General features: G+C 51.6%; 2 protein-coding genes across 2 annotated transcripts in view; one reads left to right on the top strand and one right to left on the bottom strand.

The window, feature by feature from the left end:
• AdamTS-A (ADAM metallopeptidase with thrombospondin type 1 motif A) overlaps positions 1 to 18,129 on the top strand; it is a 463,942-nt gene that overhangs the window by 311,494 nt on the left and 134,319 nt on the right. The gene's annotated exons all lie outside the window — the stretch shown is intronic.
• Positions 320 to 5,763, bottom strand: LOC144107515 (uncharacterized). Its single transcript, XM_077640547.1, has 4 exons — positions 5,614 to 5,763; positions 2,734 to 3,005; positions 1,193 to 1,362; positions 320 to 530 (listed from the first exon to the last, which is right to left on the bottom strand). The coding sequence occupies exons 1-4, from the start codon at positions 5,748 to 5,750 to the stop codon at positions 516 to 518; spliced, it is 594 nt and encodes a 197-aa protein (XP_077496673.1). The 5' UTR covers positions 5,751 to 5,763; the 3' UTR covers positions 320 to 515.

Below are 18,129 nucleotides of genomic sequence, written 5' to 3'. Positions count from 1 at the left end.
CAGCCACGGCGGAAGTCAACAGGCAGTATAGCGAGACTTCATTTTCGCTCTCAGCGGAACACGAACGGGACACAAGACGAAGGACTAGCACTAACAGGCGCTGCTAGTCCGTCTTGTGTCCCGTTCGTGTCGCGCTGAGAGCGAAAATGAACACTTACCAACTCGCCCAAATATCCGCCTTGCTGAGTATAGCGAGACTACGGGACACTGGTCGCAATCAGTGAAGGGAGGCGTGCGTTGCGAATTGTATGCATTATATTTCTATTCCATTTGAAAACAATAGAAAAGTGGAAGAGGACCAACGGCCCTTCTCCAAGAACAGGGCGTCTTTGCGACCAGCACGCGCCCCGCCATATGGCCGCTGAGGCAGCCGCAGCGTGTCGGCGCTATGTGGCCGGCGATGGTCGCCGCTGGTCACAGCCGGTGCGGACGCGTGGCGGAAGACTCTCCGAGCTGCCGGCCTGCCTGCTACGGCCAGGCTGCGAGAGCTGCCAGCCGTGGCCGCCATCCTAGACTTACGGGGCCGGGGACTGTAATAAAAAAGTAAATGGTTGTAAGTGACGGTTCACTGGCGCGTAATATACAGTCGGGGACAAATGTCTCTAGACCACATGTTCCTCAAACGAAGCCGGTAGTTCTGCTACTAGCTACGAGCTTCTTTTGAGGAACGGGTGGTTCGGGGCCTTTTGTCCTCCGACTGTACACCTGCAGTCGAAAGCGGGGACTAGGAAGACAAGATGAACCGGGGGGAGTGCTGATTAGGTGATATGTGCGGAAGGTTCCTTGAGCCGTTGAGGCCTGTTCACCTATTAGAAGAAGCATGACCATAAACAATAATTCTCGCGTGTTACGGCACAGCCGGTTACCATTAATTAGTCTGGCTGGATTATGAGAAATCTTGTGCAGCCGCGTTGAAACGCGAGCTGCTCCGCATGGTAGATAGCCGCACTTGTGACTGGGAAGAAAGTCAGTAACGGATGCAGCGAAAAATTAAATCGAGACTCCAATTAAAAGCTAGAACAAAAGAACAGATTCTTAGCGATTGCATTCACAAACGCACAGCGTGAACAAAGTCAAGCGCAAGACTAGGGCATAGCTGCGGAACATTGCGAGTTTGCCGCTCCCAGTCGGTGCATCAGCCCGCTAACATGCATCGCAACAACATACACCGTCACAAAAAGGAGACACATACCGTCGGGCTGTACCATGTGTGGGAGGCGGTCCTAGCCTCTCGGTCATCCCCGGCCGAGGAAGTAGATTTTGGTGTGGGCCGCGGCCGGGCCTCGTGGCCGGACGTGGCGAGCGGCTTCCTCTGCAGAGTCGCCGACGTCTTGGGGAGCCCCCTTCGTGATTTTCCGCCTCCTGCAGAGCAAACGGTGGCGGCGGTCAAAGGAGGCGGCAAAATGTCATAGCAGAGTAGCCGTTCTGTTAGGGATCAAAATTTAGAGCGCGGCTTGAGGAAACAGATCAGGAACGAGACAAGAGTCGGAGTTAATTGTTCCTTATAAATTCTGTTCTTAGCAGTCCACTTTCCGCTCAAGCGCGTCTTCGCTATGGAAGCGTCCAGACGCTCGGCCATTCTGGTACACAGCAAGCAGGGCCCACTTGCACGAAGCTCGAAGCAAATAAGACAGTTCAGAGTATATCGTGTTTCCCATCATGTTTACTCTGTGCTTTATTGTCCTGCGGGCGCATGAGCCGTGGAGCTGTCGTAGCTGAGCGTGCATTCAAAAAGCAGCTCAGTACTGCTGGAGAAGCCGGTGTGTGTGGTCTACGCAGTGTGTGCAGTCGGTAATCTCATTCGCGTTCTGCACCCTCTCTTTGTTATGAGAATATGAAAGGCGCATAACTGTTTCAAGTTGTCAGTGGATGCTTCAAGCGTGCCACGCCAACTAAATGCTTGGCATCTCCAGCTTTCAGTCGGGCTTGCGTGGCGCGCCTAATACGTCCTCCGAAGAAGAAAAATTGGTTATTTAGGAAAGACATCTGTGGATACCCGAACTGCGCCGTGAAGGGAGGGTGGAAGTTAGGAGTGAAAGAAGGGAAAGAGGTGTCGTAATGGAGTGAACGTTGTGCGCCTTCCCTTCTCTCAAAACGAAGGAGACGGGTTTAGACCGGCTTTGAACCCGACCGCGGCGGCCGCGTTTCGGTGGAGGCGAAGCGCAAAGGCGCCCGTGTGCTATGCGATGTCAGTGTACGTTATAAACATCCCCAGGGGGTCGTAATATTTCCGGAGCCCTTTACTACCGCAGCCCTTGTTTCCCTTCTCTCAGTCCCCCCCTTATCCTTTCCTTTACTGCGCGGTTCAGCTGTCCGCCGAGATGTCGGATACTGCGTCGTTTCCTTTCCCCCAAAACCAATTTTTATTTTATTTTGTTTAGACCTCGTATAAATCTAGTCGGAGCTACAGTGTTACTGGTCCAATTGGACTTATTTTTGGAAATGTGGTGGAGAGTTTGAAGGATGCTTCACTCTGCCACCGGTTCGCCCGGTATTGCACTGCCTCCGGGATCGGCCTTGTCTTTAGCGCGTCTTTACTATCCTGTCTTTCTATCCCATCTTTCAACACTCCTACTATCTGCACGTAGTAGCGATTGTGGCTCGGCTTGAGCCAGTGGGCAGGCCTGTGCACTTTCCTTTTCTTTCTTCCTGGAAACAACTCTCTGTGCGAATTGCTTCGATCGAGTGGGCCCAGTGTGTCTCGACCTAAGACAATCGAGTGCTCTGGCTCACCGCGGTGCCGCCGTGGCTTCTGCCTGGGCCTCCTGTTGACGCCGTCGGTGCTGTGGCCCGGCCGGTCTGCGTCCCCGGCAGTGACGGACGTCGGCGTGGAAGGAGACCGGATGCCGTTGACGCGGGTGGCGTTGGCGCCGCTGACCACGTTCGCTCCCTTCAGGGGCGCCGCCCCCGGGTGCACCCTTCCGCGGGATAGGACCGCGACCACCAGCACAGCGACCACGGCAGCCACCAGGGCGAAGGCGCCGAGCTGCCAGAGCAGCTCGTAGCTGCGGCGTGCACGGGTCGGGTCAGCGGATGGACACGAACCGCAGAGGGCAAAGTCGGCAGACAAACTTGGGCGTCCTCATATATGCGTCACTGCATCGCCTTTCGGCTCAGCACAGTGTTGCGCCAATAGGCAGCTCAGGACTGAAGGCGATGCGAAGAGAAGGCACGCGTGCTGCACGATTTCAGCGCGCGTTAAACGTGCGCATTCAGTCGAATTTAATTCAGAGCCCTCCGCTCCCTACATTCCTTCCTCCACGGCCCGGTTCAAGTGGCCACCTACGGTGAGAAATTGAGCCTTATTCAGAGCCCTATGTGGGCACTTCAACCGGGCCGTAGAGGAATGTAGGGAGGGAGGGCTCTAAATCAAATTCGTCCGCCTTCGCGCCTTAAACGTGCGCTGTGCAGCGCGCATGCCTCTTCTAGGTATGGCCTCTAGTGCGGGGCTGCCTAGTGGCTAGGGAGAGAAATTGAGCCTTGTTAAGAGCCCTCACCCGCCGCGGTGGCTGAGTAGTTAGGGCGCTCGGCTACTGATCCGGAGTTCCCGGGTTTTATCCCGACCGCGGCGGCTGCGTTTCTATGAAGGCGAAACGCTTAAAGCGCCCGTTAAAGATCCCCAGGAGGTCGAAATTATTCCGGAGCCCTCCACCATGGCATCTATTTCTTTCTTCTCTCTGTCCCTCCTTTATCCCTTTCCTTACTGCTCGGACTGCGCTATTTCCTATCCCCAAAAACCAATTTTCTTTTTTCCGGAGCCCTTCACCACGGCATCTATTTCTTTCTTCTCTCTCTCCCTCCTTTATCCCTTTCCTTACTGCTCGGACTGCGCTATTTCCTATCCCCAAAAACCAATTTTCATTTCGTCAGGCGCTCGGCTACTGATCGATCCGGAGTTCCCGGGTTCGAACCCGACCGCGGCGGCTGCATTTTTATGGAGGAAAAATGCTAAGGCGCCCGTGTGCTGTGCAATGTCAGTGCAGGTTAAAGATCCCCAGGAGGTCGAAAGTATTCCGGAGCCCTCCACTACGGCAAATTTTTCTTCCTTTCTTCTTTCACTCCCCCTTATCCCTTCCCTTACGGAGCGGTTGAGGTGTCCAACGCTATATGAGACAGATACTGCGCCATTTCCTTTCCCTAAAAAACCAATTATTAACCAATTATTATTCTTCAGAACCTTCCGCTTCCTACATTCCTTTCTCTACTGCCCGATTCAAGGGCCCACCTATGGTGAGAAATTGAGCCTTCTCTTTTCCGATGACCAATTATATGTCCACAAGTTGCTCGCGATTGCAAAAAAAAAAATGGCTGGTGATGTAGGATTATTAAGCACGGATTATTGTTCGAAAACACAGTTTTCGCAGCTGGCCACCATCGCCACATTCCTCAAACCACGGCTGAGGTGTCCAGTGATCAAAGTAGCCAGTTATGAGCCTTCCCGTTCCTCAAAATCAACGGTGTCTACAGCCTTGTCACAGCCAACACATGCAGCGCACGTTATGACACCACAGAAACTTACAGGCGCCGACAAAAGTAAACGGAGCACGCTATTACCTTCTCACGTTTTTCATGCGTTGCCAAATTGAAACTGGGTGCTATGGTATGTTCAGGAATCTAGTGGACTCTAGTGCGCTTTCTCTTGGGCAATATCGTTTCTTCATTTCTGATAGCGAAGGAATGATCATGATGAGAACGGAAGGGCATGCTCCGTTTACTTTTTTCCGCACCTGTACCTAAAAACGCCATTGAGGTGTCCACACGCCAAGGGAGCCACTTGTGCGCCTATTTCAATATCAATGGGGTTTACAACGTTGTCAACGCCAATGACCCAATGACCGCCGTTGGCCTCTTGCTGAAATTTTGTTTTTGAAGAAAGGAAATGGCGCAGTAACTCTCACATCTCGGTGGACACCTGAACCGCGCTAGAAGGAAAGTGATAAAGGACGGAGGTAAAGAAAGGAATAAACGGGTGCCGTAATGGAGGGCTCCGGAATAATTTCGACCAACTGGGGACCAGGATCTTAGCGTGCACTTTCATCGCATAGCAGGCGGCCACCTTTTGCGTTTCGTCTCCATCGAAACGCGGCTGATTTCACATTGAGCTCGCGACCAGGGGTTCTGGCTATGGGTCGCTCGACCGTGGTTGCGATACGTATTTCTGTTGCCTGGATACGACGCGAGAATTGACTCTGCGATTGACGCTCAGAATAAGGAAAAAACGGGCCGGGCTTGTTCCCTGAGCATCTAGATATAGGAGAACTATTTCGATAGCTACACGTTGCATGTATTGATCACACATGCGTTCGGACGCCGTCGAACGAGGGCCCACCGCGAACACGAAATGAACGCTCGACGCGCTACCTCGGCACCAGGGTTTGGGGCTTTTAGGCGGCGCAGCATGAACAATGTTGAGCACTACGGAAGTCTACGCGCTACTAGACCGGGCAACTTTACTGCTAGCTCCGCCTAGTGCAGCAGGCTTGCGACGTGTGGCAGCAGAAACGCACACTGAAGCTTGGTCAACAAAGGGCTAAATATTGTTTGCTTAACTGTGCGGTTGATTGAATCCATGATGACTACCCCCGGGACTATGCGGTACAATGAAGTTCTCACCATCTGCGCTTTATCGCCTCGATCCGTGGCTTGGGCGACGACGGCTCCGAAGGCGACGGTTGGGGGTACGTCGGCGGCGAGAGGGCCTGCGTGCAAAACGAGAGGCGCTCAGTCACAGCTGTCCAAGCTACGGCCATCCACGGCTGTCGGCTTTTGGGAAACGCTGTGTGACGACTTGCGTTTACGTCAGACGCCGCCTCCACTATCCGAACTTCGAAAGCGTTAACCCTACTCCGAAGGTTTAGTCCACTTACCGGCACGAGTGCAGCAGCGGAGTCGGTCTGGCTGTACGCGACGCTATCGTGGGGTAACGGCTGGGAGCTCCGCTCTGGCGTCCGTGGCTGAGACCGCGGCTTTGACGGCGCCGTGGGCCTCGGGTGCCCCTGGGACCGGTCTTTGTGGCTCTCGCTGGACGAGTCCGAGTAGTGCGTCCTGTCGAACGGGCCCGGGTACGGGCCCACCATGGTGATGGACATCCTGGCCGTGGCTGGTTGAGCTGCGCGGCAAGTCCGTTCCTCGAGTCTTCGCCGTCGGTCTGGCTCTGGCGTTAGGACTAGCGGGTGCCGGTGTTCGGAGCCGAGCAGGACACGTCCGTTCAAGGCTGGGCGGTGTTCTAAAATGGCGACGGGGCTCTGCCTGCTCGAGAAGCTTGGGCGCGAGTGCGCATGCGATGGCGCGAGGCTTCAGGGCGCGCCGGGCAGCCGATGGCGATGGTGCTGGCGATCGCTTATCTTTTCTTATGACCAATGTGCGGGTTCGCTGCGACAAACCTTTGTGTATCATGTGGGCAAGTTGAATCAATCGATCATTTTCTCCTCTCTTGCCGGCGGTTCGCGGTTCAGAGAAAGCAATATCTGGAGGTTCCTCTTTCGAGACTAGGACTGCCTCTGTCTCTTACAGTTCTTCTATCGTTCGGTGCGAGTGCCAAGGGATTCCCGTTAAGCAGTGTATGCGGCTACCTTCACGATTACATAAGTGCAACTAATCGATTATCTTGTTAGCTATACACAAAATTCTTTCGCATGTCCAAAAAAGGCTAGATTGATTCTATTCCGGATGACTCATACCTCTTGAATTCATTTTAGTTTTCCCAATTTTTTTATAATCTTGATTCAGTCTTCTGACGTTTCCTTCCCCGCGCAAATGCTTCATTGGCATTACTTGAGGAGAAGAAGAAGAAGAAGAATGGCAGTTGCTAGTGGAATTAGCGGCTCCAGTTCCGTTTTACGTGACCAGAATGCCGCGAAAACCGGAGACAATCAGGTGCGGGGCGAGCTTAATTAGCTTGGGCGATGAAGTGAAATAGAACTCACGGGGTAAAACCTGAGTACAGAAAACTATTTAGTCTACGTCACCCTTCTGTAGAGCGCTCGGGCGGTGCATTTTCCTGCAAATAAATTCAGATCTTGTCGCAGACTCTATGGTCCAGAGGCAATACTTGCGCGGAAGTAATGACAGAGACCCGCAAACAAATTATTCAGGAGCACTTTTCCGACTATAGTCAGAAGCTGGTCTGTACATTGTTTTTGCTGCCAGGTACGCACTGTTCGAGCGATGTACACAAGGGTGACATAGACTGCACCTTGTAGACATACCTTATACCATACCATAATTAGATGTTACCCCGCCGCCGTGGTTCGCAGGCTTTGTCGTTCTGCGAAAGCCTGTGGGACAAAGGGTGTGCAGTATTTGCTGCTGATGGAGGTCACGTCATTGCACTTGAGTGTCAGTCGTTCAAGACGTTTAGCTTTTAACTGGTGGTGAACCCGCCGCGGTGGCTCAGTGGTTAGGGCGCTCGGCTAGTGATCCGGAGTTCCCGGGTTCGAATCCGGCCGCGGCGGCTGCGTTTTAATGGAGGCAAAAGGCTAAGGCGCCCGTGCGCTGTGAGAGCACGTTAAAGATCACCAGGTGGTCGAAATTGTTTTTGTTGCCTTGGTCACATGGCACATACCCACAGGTGGTCGAAATTATACCGCAGCCCTCCACTACGGGACCTGTTTCTTCTTTCACTCCCTCCTTTACCCTTCCCGTAAGGCGCGGTATAGGTGTCCAACGATATACGAGACATGCTGCGCCATTTCCTTTCCACAAAAACCACTTATTAACTGGTGCTGAATTTAATGCAGAAACAATTTAGCTTCGCAAACGCGTTTGTGAGCTTGTGTCTCTTGTCTCTAACTACGTGCAGTCATGGGACCATTGAGACTATTCGGTGCAGGCGAGAACCCTTTTATTAAAAAAAAACAATTTAGCCGGCGTTTAAATATCGCTGGCCTGCTACTGTGCTTGAAGAAGGGAATTTGGGAGATTAATGCGGAGGGAGAGCGGTGTGGAAAATGGCGAAATAAAAGAAAAAAAGGGATAAGGTAAAACGCGCCCATCGAATGTGTACTGAGTTGCATCGGCGAGTAATTTGTTTCAAGTGCAGAGTCCGACAAATGGGATGACAAAGATCACATCGTGAAGAATGCATTAGGATAAAACGCAAGGTAAAATTGGAGCTTCTGAACACTTCCAATGCTTTAACAAAAAGTATGCACATGCAACCTTACTGATACTTTATTCTTTGTTACTCTCTGCGAAAACTCCAGTAGTGTAGGCGAGGACATTGTGCGTCCGCTAATCGGAACACCGGGCTGGCACAGCCCCGTGTATATATGGCTGCGCCCAAAACGGTGAGAAAGCCTATCGACTGACGAGTAAATGGATGGACACGTGATTTGCGAATCGTACGCAATATATTTCTTGGTGAAAAACAATAACAGGTCGTGGACACCGTGGGCAATCGACATCCCTCGGCGACCGCGACCGGGTTCATGCTCGTGGAGGTCATCGCCGACAGGAGCCGGATCCTCGCACGGCGATCCACGAGCTCGACAGGGGAGGCTCAGCAGCGGCCGTCGATTGGAATGGCCTTGGACTGGGAAAGGAAAAAATATTGTTGTTTTCTTGTGCCGCCATGCAAACATGATAAAGGCTGTTGTGGAAAAAAGCGATTTAGAGGAATGGCGGATACTGACGTGTACATCTCGAAACGATGATTCGTTTGGCACCACTCGCATCCCTCTGCCACCACTGGTTCGCTTGCCACGGCCCTTTGAAGGTCGCCCCTCATGATGGTTTCCTAAGGGCCGTCGGGGCGAATCCCTCTCACAACAGGGCCCATTTGTTTGCCACCACTTCAAACCCTCTGCGCCATATTGGTGGGCCACAATTTTGTCACCACTGGCGACCCCAAGTGGCACCAGTCTCGGCACCCGCACAGGTGGTATATAGCGAAACACCAACACTATAGTGGGTGACTGCGCGTGCGGTCACGTGGGGGGGAGGGGGGGGGCATACTTTGCAGGATGCGGCAGTACATTGATCACATGACTGGCTGCCATCTTGAAATCTCGAACGAACAAGAATCGTTCGGATAGGAGTAGTAAGATCTAACGCTGTTAAAAATTCCAAGCACGATTACGATTCTCCTTTTAATGCGAAATTTGAGCGCAGCTCTGTCCCGTGTTTCAGGCTCTGCAGGCTGATTGCTTTGCTTTGCAAGGTCGTTGGCACATCCGGCGACTACATTAGTTCGATAGTAGTCTTCGCTCACGAAGACAGCGATATGCAGTCTTCGCTCACGAAGACAGCGATATGCAGTGCACAGGGGGCGAGGATGTGTGTATTAGTTCGATAGCATGCAGTCATTAGTTGATGAATACGAGGACGTGGAATGGACAGCGCGAGTGTGTGTCGCAGTCTAAAACGAGCCGTGATCGACTGCGGCCATATCACAGTGCTGTCGTGCAGTGGCCAGAGAAGCTCTCTTCTCGGCACTGTGGGTTCGAATCCCAGTCGTGGCAATATTTGTATTTATCGATGGTTGGACGCGACCGAACCCTCGAACGGGAGCTTGAGAGCTGCACTCTACAAAAGAGACAGCTTAAGCGTTGTACATTACCACGAATAAACGAATGAATTGATTCGAGGTTATGAATTGGTTCAAGGGCCTAGATAGACGCTGAAACAGGTTTCTCCAGCACCGACTGTTTTAGAAAAGAAGCCGCGTTGACGTGGATGCAGTTTTTTTTGTGTGTGCTAGTCTCTGATGCTAGGCAACATCGCCACTTACTCTCAAACGGGGATCACGGAGTCTTTTTCAGTCTTGACGTCAAGTGTCCTCAGCTTTTCGTGGTGGACAAGGGCTATCATCTCCAGAAATAACCATAATATTGATTTCACCGTGAATAAAAAAATTGTAGATCGAAGCTTACGGGCTTAGCGCATTAACCATCCAATGCTGTTATTGGTGTGCACGGTTTAGCCATTTAGGTCAATGATCCGCTGCCTATTATTTTTATTTTTTTGTACTGTATATCTCGCCACTTCTATGTTTCATTTTGCTTCTTTGAACCAACACCCCTCTGCAATGCTTAGGCGATTAAGGGTATGTGAAATAAAAAAAAAATCTCACACTTTTACTTCCCTCTCGCGCTTGCACTTTCCACTTGTCCACATGCCAACGGTGGCAGGAATTTGAATTTAATTTCATTATCTATTAACATAAGGTGATTTCGGTCTTACGGCTGACGCTCTAGATTCCATTGTAGAATGCACGGCTATATGGCTAAAGCAAAGCTTGTTACAGCTTTCGCTGTAAAATACGATGGAGCTGTCCTCGGCGTCTTTTAAAACGCTCTAGTGTGGCTAACCCGGTACCGATTGCGCTACTGGCGTTTAGAGCTGATAAAAACCCCTTTGCAGAGGCACTACTGAACAAACACACTGGTCCCTGTCACAACGATGTTTCTACTGACGAGCGTTAATTGAAGTTTATGCTGAGTTAAACTATTGTGACAAGTCCTCTGCTAGGCCGGAGGGCATGGCGATAACTTTTCGCGTTCCCTCACTCCCTGACAAATGAGAATTATGCGCGTTGCTCAGAGAGACAATTTTTTTGTTGCGAAATTTTGAGTTTCCTTTTTTAATTTCGCGCCTGTTCATTCATTTTGATGGGTTTTATTCTTGTGATAGCTATTATTTTTGGCTTTTGCCTCTTCGAGGGACTTCGAAAGAAGTGTAGTTCAAAAGCGTGGCGCTCGCTGTCTACTCTGCGCTATAGTCTCTTTCTTGTTCGAAAGAAGGAATTTAGGGAGTAGGCTTTCTCCGGAATGTGCCTCCAGTCCGCTCTGTTCAACAATGGCTGATGCTTTGTACGGTGGTCTCCTGTACCCGAGCTGGAATAAACGCACAATTGTTGCACAGCCCGCAGCACTGTGTGTCCGCTGTGGCAGTATTCTCGTAGAAATCTCTGCACGAAAAAGGAACGAGGAAGCATTACGTAGACTGAAACCGCATTGCACAGTGCCATTTGGCGAAACGGGGGTAATAAGCCGCCGCGGTGGCTCAGTGGTTATGGCGCTCGGCTGCTGACCCTATAGATGCGCGTTCGATCCTGGCCACGGCGGTCGAATTTTGATGCAGGCGAAATTCTAGAGAATCCCAAGTGGTTAAAACTTCCGGTGCCCTTCTCTGCGGCATCCCTCATAGCCTGAGTAGCTTTGGGACGTCAAACCCTTATAAACCATATACTGAGGGAACGAAACACACCTCCAGCGCCCTCGACGCTTGAGCTGCAGCATCCGCGATGGCCTCAGCGTCAGCTGCGCACATTTGCGATGCTAATGGCCGCAGCTCGGACCAGCCAGTGGCCGCGATGTGGAACGTCGCCGGCCGTGCTTGCTCCGGTGTCGGCGACGGCTCGCTAAGTGCACTCCGGTAATCGCCGGTTCCTGCACCAGAAATGGCAGTTGACAGTTGGTTACTATGACGAGGGAAAAGGCACGGTCGGAACAGACATGCCGTTGAGATGTTCTCCTTCGGACCTTTTACAGACCATCATGACAGCTGTTGCAAACAGTCATTACAGCGTGCCATAAGGATAGTGGCCTGTAGCGTCACGCATTCAACCGAAATCATGGACCTGGGCTGGCTTGTACGAACAAATAAGACAGTGTTTTTCCCTGTCTAATCCTATTCGCGGTCTTAAAACCTGGTGGTTCACTTTGTCGGTGTACACTCTAAGCGCACCGCGAACAACGACTAAAAGCTTGGTAACTCGAAGTTTTATTCAGCGTTCGTGGCGCCCTTGAGGCGTCCACGGACCGTCTTTCCTTTTCTCAGAGGTTTCTAGACCAGCGAATAAGAGTAGACTGGGAACAAGGCTTATTTAATGCGGCGGCAGCGTTTCGATGTGGGCGAAACGCAAAGGCGCCCGCGTGCTGTGCAATGCCAATGCATGTTAAAGATCACCAGGTGGTATAAATTATTCCGGAGTCATCCCTTACAGCATCTTCTTTCACTCCCTCATTCATCTCTTCCCTTACGGCGCGGTTCAGGTGTCCGCCGAGATGTGAGACAGATACTGCGCCATTTCCTCTCCCCTAAAAACCAATTTTCAAAAAACCAAATTTCTTATTTCATTCGTGCAAGCCGACCCTGGATTCGTCGTTATCCTTGTGGTACTGAAATACCAGCACCTTTGCGAATGCATCGTGAGCGCGTCTAAGGAAATCGTGTGATTTAGACAAGCGCGGAGGGCGCTTCGAACGTGGTGCTCGTTGCACATGAGTGTATCTCCTTGTGCTTATTTCCAGCCGTATTTTGGCATTAGTCGATAAAGAAAAGCTCTCTCTCTCTCACCGCGGTGACACTGGGGCGTCTCCTCGGGCCCCTCGGAGACTCCGTCGGTGCCTTGGCCCGGCCGATGCTCCTCGGCACTGGCCGACGACGTGGAAGGCGACGCCCGTCCGAAGGGGCTGCAGAGACACCCGGGAACATTGCCGCGGCTGACGTTGCCGCCGCTGACCACGTTCGCCGCCTTGACGGGCTCCTCCGGGCACTCCCGGCATTGAGATGCTTTGGCCACCGTCGCCGACCGCCGGCCGACCACGAGCTCGGCCACAGCGATTGCTCCGAAGCGCCGGTACCGCTTTTTGCTGCGGCGTTCCGGACGTGGGATGGACTGGCTGTTGCTTGCGCCGGCAACGCTAGAAGTGCGAGGTGCAAAAAGACTGCGCATTACGCGAGCAGGGAAAGCCGTTGTAACTGCACCATACTCTCCAAGGTGGGGCGTTTCAATCAGGAATGTAGGAAAGGAGGTTTTTAATGCGTCAGAGTTATTTCGCTGATTCTGCTAAAACCCTTTTGCCATCGGAAACCCGTAGACGAAACCCGGCATTCAGATGACGTCATCACCCCTCTTTGAGCAATATGCCCCCGGCGTCCCTATCGCCTTATCTGAAAGCGCCATTGAAGTGTCCACTGACCCAGGGAGCCGTGCGCCTTTGTTTTCCTCAATATCAATGGGCTCTGTAAACCTTCCGCTGGTTTTAGGAAAATGAAATTCATCTTGTAACTGGACGCCACCGCCCACTCACAACGTGGTTGAGGTGTCCACTGAACCAGCGAGCCAGTTGCACTATCTTAAGAATTGCTTAAGTGGCCCATAACTTTCTTTTAGGAAATACAAGCCTAACTTTTTCTCTTGGTGCACACCTGACCCGCATCGCGATGGAAGGTAATGCTCACCATCTGCGCTTCTTCAGCGCGGCGTTGCATGTTTCGGGCGGAGACCGGAGCTGCAGCGGGAGCAGGTCCACGTGCGTCGTCGGGTGCGCCTGCAGTGCGTGCGACGGTTTGCACGAGTCAGGTGGTGTCAGTAGATTCTACGGAATCCGTGCTATCAATGCTGCGCGTGGTGCCTTTAAGATTAAAGAGGACTTGGCCCTTGTGGAAGAGCCTCTAGGTGCACAGTGTCTCGCTCTGGTTACATTAAACACCAACGCTGACTTGGCCTAGCGGCTAAGTTAGAGGAGAGTTCTGATGCCGCAGCTACTAGGACGCTATCGGTACGGCTGGTGTGATGTGCCCACTATGTAAGGCCTGTCCAGCGACGCAATGCTGCATGCGTTGCCGCGTTCTCTGAACGAGTTTACGACGAGTTCGTAAACGCGCTATACGTTCCTACCTGACAAGAACGCTGGCGAATGGCTTTCACGTATCTGAGCGACGACTGTGGCGCAACATGCTCAGAAGCAAATGCTCTAGAGAATGGTCCAGTTCTGAAGCAACGATAAGGCAGGGATTTGTCACGACGGTTTTAAAGGCAATTATATACACGTACCACCACGGGTGGAGCGGGGTCCGGTTGCGCCGCGCTGTGCGGGATGCTGTCGTGGGGAACCAGCCGGGAGCCACGCTCGGGCATCGTAGGTTGAGACCGCGGTTGTGGCCGTGGCGTCGCTGTGGGTCCCGGACGCCTTATGGTTGTGCCCTGGTTTTCGCTGGACGAGTCAGAGTCCCGCGCGTCCTGTCGCACGGGCTCGGGAATGGGTTCACCACGATCTTGGACGCTCTGACCTCGGCTGGACGCGGCAGGCTGGATCACTGAGTCGACGGCTGACGTAGGTCTAGGCGTTAGGGCTAGCGACAGCCGGTGATGAGACCCCTACAAGCTCCGTCCGTGTCAGGCTGCGTGAAAATCGAAAATGGTGACCGAGCCCTATCCCAACGTTTTTAAACGTTGCCCTCTCTGCTCACGAAGCTTCGGCACGCGCACACGCGATTCCGCGAGACATCATTGGATTGGACCTCAGGGCGTGCCTTGTAGTCAATGGCAGTGGCGCTGTCCAATGCCTTCCGAGTGTTTTTTATTGGTTGAAAATTGAAAAATTCGTTTTTGGGGAAAGGAAATCGCGCAGTATCCTCCTCACATATCGGCTGATATCTGAACCGCGCCGTGAGTGAAGAGATAAAGGAGGGAGAGAGAGAAGAAAGGGAGAAAGAAGTGACGTAGTGGAGGGCTCCGGAATAATTTCGACCACCTCGGGATCTTCAACGTGCACTGACATCGCACAGTACACCAGCGTTTTAACGTTTCGCCTCCATCGAAACGTGGTCGCCGCTGTCGGGTTCGAACCCGGATGCTCGGATCATAACCACTGAGCCACCGCGGCGGCTCCGCAGAAATCTGCCTCACTGCAGTTCTACATAGCTGACCAGTAAACGTTGGGCGTCGGAAGGAGAATCCGGTGCTTTTTTTTTTGTTTTGAACAACGTTATGAGTACCTGTTAGTCGCCGCTTGTGTCCTGGCCAAACCTCCGCAATTATCTTGAGGACACCACCACCTTGCCCGCTGTCGTGTTTAACCTTCGGTGGTGACCTATCACCGTCATCTGTATATGCATTAATTGTGCTTGCTTACCCTGCGTGCCAGTCTTACTTTCTATAGTTTTGTTTCAAGTTAGGTTTCTGAAATTAGTGCAGAAAGTGTTAAAGGACGCAGCGGCCCACGCTGAAGCGGCGGAATCGAAAATGAAGACGCGCTTTTGCCCAATTGGTATACTTTGCCGATTGGGCAGAAGCGCGTCTTAATTTTTAATTCCACTGCTTCAGTGTGTGGCGATGCGTCCTTTAGCTCTTTCTGCAGCAGTTTCAGAAACCCAAATTTGGGCTTTTGTCCAATGGGAGTCCTCTACTACGGCACCTCTTTCTTCTCTTATTCTTTTAGTCCCTCGTTTATTTATAGGGTGGGCGTTCCCGATTAGGGGAGTGACTGGCGATTTAAGTTATTAGCAGTGGAAAGGGAATAATACGGCTTCTAATGTTAGTCTTTGATAGAGAAAGGATAAGCTTTCTTTTGACGTGTAACCAGCAGCATGCTGACTTCCGACGCCTACGTCACACCACCCGCCGTCTTTCCCTGGCGCCGTCAGGTGGATGTGATACGCAGTGCAGTACCGGCTGTGGTCATAGTTTCTCTATGCGGTGGTGGCGGTTCACGTGAGCGCAAGAAGACAGTCTGGCGTAAGCAAGAGGTTTCCGTTAACTTCTTTGCGGTGTATTATAGCAGTTTGAATTTTCATAGAAGTTGCATGGAAACTAACATCAGTCTTGCAGTGCATCAGAAGAAGCGCTTCGATATAGTTAAAGTCTCGAGGGAAAGCCGTGTTTATGGGTGTTAAAAACTGTAAACAAGTTCCGCATGGGTGTTGAAAATTCTGTCAAGTTCCGCTTCATGCATGCACGTGAATTTGAAATATCGGCCGGGAAGGGAGTGTTATGTAGCGGTGGTGTTGTTCGAAGTTTGAACCACACCTTTCTCAAGGGCGCCAGGTAACCTGCGAGGCCGGGTGTCCATTACCAGTGCGAGGTCACGAAACAAGTGGCGCAGCTGGTACCGAACAGAATAGGACATAACTGTTTTTGGTCTCAACTCCACCTTGCTCACAAACTGGGCTATTATTTCGTAGACTTTCAGAGCGCAGCCACGGCGAAGTCAAAGTATAGCGAGACTTCATTTTCGCTCTAATCGCAACACGCACGGGACACAAGACTAAGGACTAGTACAAACAGCGCCTGTTTGTGCTAGTCCGTCTTGTGTCCCGTTCGTGTTACGCTGAGAGCGAAAATGAACACTTACCTGCTCGTCCAAATATCCGCCTTGCTGAGTATAGCGAGACTACGGGACACTAGTCGCAATCAGTGAAGGGAGGCGTGCGTTGCGAATTGTATACATTATATTTCTATTCCACTTAAAAACAGTAAAATGAGAAGAAGACCAAGGGCCCTTCTCCAAGAACAGGGCGTCTTTGCGACCAGCACGCACCCCGCCACATGGCCGCTGAGGCAGCCGCAGCGTGTCGGCGCTATGTGGCCGGCGATGGTCGCCGCTGGTCACAACCGGTGCGGACGCGTGGCGGAAGACTCTCCGAGCGGCCGGCCTGCCTGCTACGGCCAGGCTGCGAGAGGTGCCAGCCGTTGCCGCCATCCTAGACGTACGGGGCCGGGGACTGTAATAAAAAAGTAAAACGTTGTAAGTGACGGTTCGCTAGCGCGAAATATACAGTCGGGGACAAATGTCTCTGGATCACATGTTCCTCAAACGAAGCCGGTAGTTCTGCTACTAGCCGACGGTTGGAGATCACGCTTGATGAGGTGAAAGTCAACTTTCTTCGCTAGAAAGCGCCACAATATCGATTTCACCGTAAAAATAAAATTGTTAAGCCACCTTTTTGACTTTGCGCATTAATCACTCAAATCTGTTATATTTTTGGCGCAGAGGGTTAGTTTAGCCATTTAGGTCAATGTTCCGCTACCTATAATTATTATTTTTCTGTACTGTATATCTCGCCACTTATATGTTTCATTTTGCTTCTTGTAACCCTCTCCCCTCTGCAATGCTTCGGGTATTGAGAGTATCTGATATAAAAATAAATCCCACCCTTTCACTTCCCTCTCGCGTTTGCCCTTTCCTCTTGCCCAGATGCCAACGGTGGCAGGATTTGAATTTGATTTCATTATCTATTAACATCAGGTAATTAAGGTTTTACGGCTGACGCTCTAGATTCCATGGTAGAATGCACGGCTATCTGGCTAAAAGAACTATAAAATACGATGGAGCTGTCCTCGGCGTCTTTTAATGCACCGAGTTGCGCTGTGTGCAGAGCTGTCCTGTGCATACCTGCCGCCATACGCGCCTCCCCCATGTCCCTATACTCCGACGTGTTGCCTCAGGCTGGAGTCCTCCGGCGCCTCCGCTGTATCCTGCGTGTGTCCGCACGGATGCTGGTTAGAGTTTCAGTGGATTAGCGATTAATGTTAATGATAAATTTGTGTTATTTTGCGGCGTGTAAATAGCACTTCCAGCTTGGCTTCACTCGAGCGTCCTCTCAAGCCTCCTCACACACACAGTATACAAGTATCGCTTGTACTTCCGTGCCGCAAGGCTCGGCGGCGTATCTAATGGGGTGAGCGCGGTATAGCACCATACACTGTGCCTTATCAGCGCTAAAATAAATCATTGCCGCCCTTGTAGTTTTGCGTACTACAACGTTCTAAGCTTAGCGCTAACGTATTCCGCTTCACTGTGGCGCAGCTACCAAGTGCGAAGTGCAGCTGCGCACTGGCAGCTGTACGCGTGCACGGTGTCCCTCGGGGCCGCATGCGCAAATGGTGTCCGTGGTACACTCCGCTACCGATGGCGCTGATGGCGTTAAGTGCTGATAAGAACCCCTTTGTAGAGCCACTACTGAACAAACACACTGGTACCTGTCACAGCGAGGTTTCTACTGACGAGCGTTAATTGAAGTTTATGCTGAGTTAAACTATTGTGACAAGTCCTCTGCAACGCCGGGGGGCATGGCTTTAACTTTTCGCGTTCCCTCAATCACTGACAAATGGGAATTGCTCGCGTTGCACAAAGAGACAATTTTTTTATTGCGAAATTTTGAGTTTCTTTTTTAATTTTCCTACTGTTCACTCATTTTGATTGATTTTATTCTTGTGATAGCTATTCTTTCATTTTTTCTTTTGCCTCTTCCTCTTCGAGGGAGTTAGAAAGGAGGAATTGATGGAGTGGGCGTTCTGCGGAATGTGCACAAAGTTAGCTGTATTCAACAGTGGCTGATGCTTTCTAGGGTGGTTGCCTGTACCCGAGCTGTAATGGACGCACAATTGTTGCACAACCC

Source organism: Amblyomma americanum, chromosome 10 (assembly GCF_052857255.1).
Source record: "Amblyomma americanum isolate KBUSLIRL-KWMA chromosome 10, ASM5285725v1, whole genome shotgun sequence".
NCBI lineage: Eukaryota > Metazoa > Arthropoda > Arachnida > Ixodida > Ixodidae > Amblyomma > Amblyomma americanum.
The sequence above is the reverse complement of the archived record's forward strand: the minus strand, read 5'-3'. Positions and strand labels throughout refer to the sequence as shown.

Bases quoted from the DNA above. Each gene is read 5' to 3' on its own strand.
- LOC144107515 (XM_077640547.1), bottom strand. From the start codon at position 5,750: ATGGCCGTAGCTTGGACAGCTGTGACTGAGCGCCTCTCGTTTTGCACG. The intron at 3,006-5,613 runs GTGAGAACTTCA...TGCACGCCGCAG, and splicing joins GAGGCGATAAAGCGCAGATG to CTACGAGCTGCTCTGGCAGC. The intron at 1,363-2,733 runs GTGAGCCAGAGC...TTTGCTCTGCAG, and splicing joins GAAGCCACGGCGGCACCGCG to GAGGCGGAAAATCACGAAGG.